The sequence below is a fragment of the Eumetopias jubatus genome, unplaced genomic scaffold (assembly GCF_037043125.1).
Source record: "Eumetopias jubatus isolate StellerSeaLion01/CBP00866 unplaced genomic scaffold, mEumJub1_p1.0 scaffold_27, whole genome shotgun sequence".
In the NCBI taxonomy this organism is placed as follows: domain Eukaryota; kingdom Metazoa; phylum Chordata; class Mammalia; order Carnivora; family Otariidae; genus Eumetopias; species Eumetopias jubatus.
In genome coordinates this window covers 614,029-618,668 of record NW_028274833.1, presented here as the reverse complement: position 1 = coordinate 618,668, position 4,640 = coordinate 614,029, and the positions used below count along the sequence as shown (strand labels likewise).

Genomic DNA, 4,640 nt, shown 5'->3' with positions numbered 1-4,640 from the left:
GTGTGACCTAGCCCTCTGGGCAAGCATACAGGCCGAGCCATTCCACGGGCCGGCAATGCCCAGGCAGAGAAGTCAAACACCCACATGAGGCCGATGTGCTCAGGCCCTCCCCCGACCCCCATCCCCAAAGGGGAGCGCGCACACCCGAGCGCCAGCGCACACGCGCGTGCACACACACAAAGCACACTTGAACTTGTTTATCAACTTTCAATGTTTTTCCAGGGCTCCTGGGGCCTCAATCTGCCCTATGTTTCGCCCCCGCACCAGTCTTCGGTTACTTCCTGCGCAGAGGAACTGGCCTGAGCATGTGAAGCTTCTGGACTGGCTTCGGTCAAGTGCGATGCTCCCTCATATTCATCTCAAATTCTTGATGCTCCCTGGGAGGGTCAGACACACCGAGACGCAGACAGACACACACGCACACAGGACGAGACCCGTGTGTACCTTCTCTGGGCCATAGGTAAGGTTGCTTCAGGGTTTGAAGGCCCTCCCTGGGAACGGCGGTCCCTCTCCCATGCCACTCCCTGCTGCTGACTGTGATCTCCTTACCTTTCCTCCACCCATGTATTCAACTAATCTGTGCACCCTGGCCAGTGCTTTCGGCGTGCCTGGGGGCGGGAGGAAAGGAGCTGCCTATGGAAATGAAGGGTTCAACGGTGGTGTCCAGACCAACACAGAAAGGTGACGGGGCGGCGGGGTGAGCCTTTGCGCCAGGATACCCACACGTCTCTGCCAAGCATGACGGGAGGCAACGTTGGTGGGCCTAAGTGTAAGGCGGTGCTAGGAGACCTGAGGTTGGGGCTCATGGCCCCGGAATGACAATTCCCCCAAGTGCAGCTGCCGAGCCGCCTTTGCCTCCCCAGCTCTGCTCATGGATGCTGCCTGGCCCCGCCGGCCTCAAGATTCCCCAGGCAGAAGCCGTTTGGCACTGCACTTGTCCAATCTCCCTCTCTGACGGTGATGCCCTTTTGACCCGGGGCCCCTGCGTTGGAGAGTTCCTCTGAGCCTCAGGGTCTCCATTGGTGGAGCCGAGGTTCCACACAGCCCCATGGCGCACATTTCGGCATCCACACCCTGGGTCCCTCACCTGTCCTCCTCTCGGTTCCCTCTCCTGGGGCCTTCTATCTCATGTAGTACTGCAGGGGGTTGGGCCACAGGTCGTCCATGATGATCTGGCAGGGGAAACGGGGCAGGGCTCAGAGGCCCATCCCAAGCAGCCGGGGAGCCCAGCAGGGTCCTTCCCGCTGTTTGTCACAGGGCCCCACCTCGGCTATCCTGCTAGAGCTGGCAAAGCTGGGGTCAGAGAACCAGTTGAAGAAGTTAAGACTGGTGTTGTGGTCCCTGCGACTGTAGGCCTCCTGTTCATAATCCTGGTGCCACTGGATGGGAGTGGAATGAGAAGGCCCGTACCCTGCCGGAAGACAAGGATGTGAGAAGGCACCGGGTAAAGAATCGGGTTCGACCCCCCTCCTGTCCCTGTGGCCGCCCATCCAGGCGGCGGCCTCTTACCAGCAGCGCTGAGGACATACTCCTTCACAACGACTTCATTCCGGAAGTAGGGGTTCTTGCGAAAGAAGAGCAGGATCTGGCGGCAATCACGGGGAAACCTGAGATCCTCCACCTGCCGGGTGGCAGAGTGGGGGAGACGGGGGTGAAATCTCTGTCCAGCAGAACCTCCCCGTCCTGACTTCAGAGATGGATCACTACGGCACGCTCCCCACTCCCGTCCCCCGCCCCGGTCTCAGTCTGCCACGCCAGACCTTCAAATCCGTCATGTAGCCAAGGAGGCCTTCATCTTCCTTACTGATCACGGCTGACATCTGGGGGTGGTTCACAAACTGCTGTGAGTCAAGGACCCTCCGAGGGCTGGAGATGAAAGAGCTACAACAACAGAGCAAGTCTGGACAGCGGCCGGGCACTGCCTCCCCTCTGCTTCCCCGGGTTGCATTCCCTCCCCACGGGCTGCGTCAAGGCCCGCTGGGTCCCCACACGGGATGCTGCAGATCTCGGCACTCACACAGGAAGCTGTGCATGCTCAGAGACCACCCCTCCCGCCCCACACCCCCCTCCCCAGCTCATCCTCCTGTGCTGACGGCCAGACACAACTAGCTCATCTCCGGACAAGCACACGTTCCTGCCTCAGGCTGAGCAGGTGGGCACTCACAGCCACTGGCCTGCTGCGTTACCCCGAGGGGAACCTGAGCTTTGCCTCCAGCTGTTTTGTGAGAAGAAGCCCTGCAGCGGCTCCTAATTCCTAATTCTGAGCTGGACCTCTGCTCCTACTCCCCCACTGGTCTTCCAGTGCCTCTTGCCACATCAAGAGCACTCTGAGGCCCACAGGCCCCACCCCACCCCCAGAACGAGGATGTTGAGGCTGTCGGGATCACCAGGGCATGAGCGTGGCCCCCACACCGCGGCGCGGCCGGGGGTGTGGCTGGGGTTGAGGGGGGTTCTCCAACCGATGTATTTGGATACTCAACGGCCCCCTCCCTTCAGTTCCTCTTGCTCTAGCCCGGCCACATCCGGGTTCCTCCATGACAGCGTCAAGGATACAGCCTTGGCCCAGAAGCCAGGGATGCCCCGGATAAGGGCGCTTCGGTGTTCCAGGTGACGCTGCCGCCTCCGACAATAGCTCAGTCTGAGCCGAGAGGAGGACCTGCTGGCTTGTTTATTCTCGGGCTCCAGCTCTGACTGCAAGGCCTCTAGAGCCTCGAGCGGGGACGGGATCGGACCCCGCCGCCCCTCTGGCTGTTCTTCCCCTTTCTGCTTCTCCTGCAGCTCCTGCGCCCCTTCTTCCTCCTTCTGGCCCTCCTCCCTCTGGTCCTCGTGCTCAGCCTCCTCCTCAGCCTCTTGAGCCTCCTCTCCCTCCTCAGGCTCCTCGCACTCCCCAGCCTCCTCTGCCTCAGCCACCTCCTCTCCAACATGCTCCTCCTTAGCCTCCTCCACCTCAGCCTCTTCCACAACAGCCTGCACCTCAGCCTGTTCCTCCCCCTCCTCTTGCTCAGCCTCCTCAGGCCCCTCCACCTCCTCCTCTTCCTCGGGCTTCTCCTCCTCCCTTGGCTCCTGCTCAGCCTCCTCAGCCTCCTCGTTCTCCGCATGCTCAGGCTCCCCCTCCTCCTCCCTGTCCACATCCTCCTCCTCCTCCCCCTGCTCCTGCTCAGCGACTACAGCCTCCTCCCCCTCCTCCTCGGACTCCTCAACCTCCCCAGCCTCGTCTTCCTCCTCCGTGTCAGCCTCGTCTACCTCCTCCGCGGCCTCCTCCGTGTCCTCCTCGTCCTCTCCGTCCTGCCCCTCCAACAAGGCCAGTTGCAGCACCAACCTTAGGTCACCCACCACTAGGACCAGCTCCACCACCAGGATGGCATCCTCTCTCTCCCATCGTTCCTCCCCTTCCCGCACAGCCTCGTCTGCCATCCCCACACCTAGGGCCTTCAGCGCCCCCGGCGCGCCCCGGGGGCCTCTAGCCCCGGGCACAGACACCTCGTGACCGGCCCCTTCCCCGACTGAGGCAGGTCCAGGATTCTGGGGACCGCCCCGCCTCCCCCGGACCCCGCCTCGCCACCCCCGGACCCTGCCTCGCTGGGGCAGCTGCGAGGGAAGGGCTGGAGGTGTGAGCGCAGGCCTCCGCAAGCGGCTCGGCAGGTGGGGCTCCGTCCGGCGCCCAGGGGCGGCGACCGATAACGGTCTCTTGCCGGATGCTTCCGGACTCTGGGACGCATGCGCACAAGGGCCTGGGGCCAGGTGTCCAAGGAGACGACGTCGACGGGGCACCCGTGCGGCCCTGGAGATATCGAGTCCCTGAGGCACGCCCAGGACGCGGGCCGGCCCCCGGGTCCCACCAGTCGCACGGTGGTGGGCGTGGCCGCCACCGGCCCCGCCCCTCGCCCCCTCGGGAGACAGCCTTCCAGCAAGGGAGACAGCCATCCAGCAAGGGAGCCCGCCAGTGCTCCTCCTCGGGGGGGGCCTCGGGCTCCCACCTGCACCGACCCCACCCCTCCCACCCCCACGCCGCCCCCCAACACCATCCGCACCCCACCACCCCGCCCACGCCCCTGCCGCGGCCTCGTCGGGCGCGCCTTCTGCCTGGATTTTCTACCAGCAATGCGAAGCTGTCCCTCGCCCTTCCCGAAGAGACTCCTCTGAGACTCGGGACACTGTGTGCACCACCGGGAAGCCTGGTCCAGTGTGCGTGGAAATGGTCAGCCCAGGCCCTGGAGGAGTCATCGTGCGATTCCAGGAGACAGAGGCCCCGAAACCGCCTGTCTGCTCGGCGGAAATGTGCGGCTACAGTTTGTCCCAGCGCATGCCCTTTGCTGGTCAGAAGACGAGCGACGAAGACCGCTCTGTCCACCGGTCTGCCTGTCCTTTCCTCACGCTCTCCTCTCCGTCCTCCTCTCTGACTTTGGCTTCCGGCGCTCTTTCTCTGACCCCTCTGGCCACACGGCCTCTGGAACCTAAAGGCTTCAGGAAGGAAGACGCAGATGAGTCTCGGAGCAGCTCCTTTCCCAGGAAATCAAAGCCATCTCCCCCTCTGGGACCGGCAGCCAGGCCGGTGACCCTCGAAAAGGTGCCAGGTTGAGGGCCCACACAAACACACGCTCACACGGTCACACAGGCACACAGTGTGTTTGGCATGGAGG

At 63.4% G+C, this 4,640-nt stretch overlaps 1 protein-coding gene across 1 annotated transcript; it reads right to left on the bottom strand.

Moving 5' to 3' along the window:
- Positions 1–1,121: 1,121 nt before the first annotated feature.
- LOC148162004 (testis-specific Y-encoded protein 3-like) lies at positions 1,122–3,719 on the bottom strand. Its single transcript, XM_088020449.1, has 6 exons — positions 3,489–3,719; positions 2,554–2,709; positions 1,761–1,838; positions 1,510–1,621; positions 1,266–1,411; positions 1,122–1,172 (listed from the first exon to the last, which is right to left on the bottom strand). The coding sequence occupies exons 1-6, from the start codon at positions 3,717–3,719 to the stop codon at positions 1,122–1,124; spliced, it is 774 nt and encodes a 257-aa protein (XP_087876575.1).
- Between the last annotated feature and the right edge of the window lie 921 nt (positions 3,720–4,640).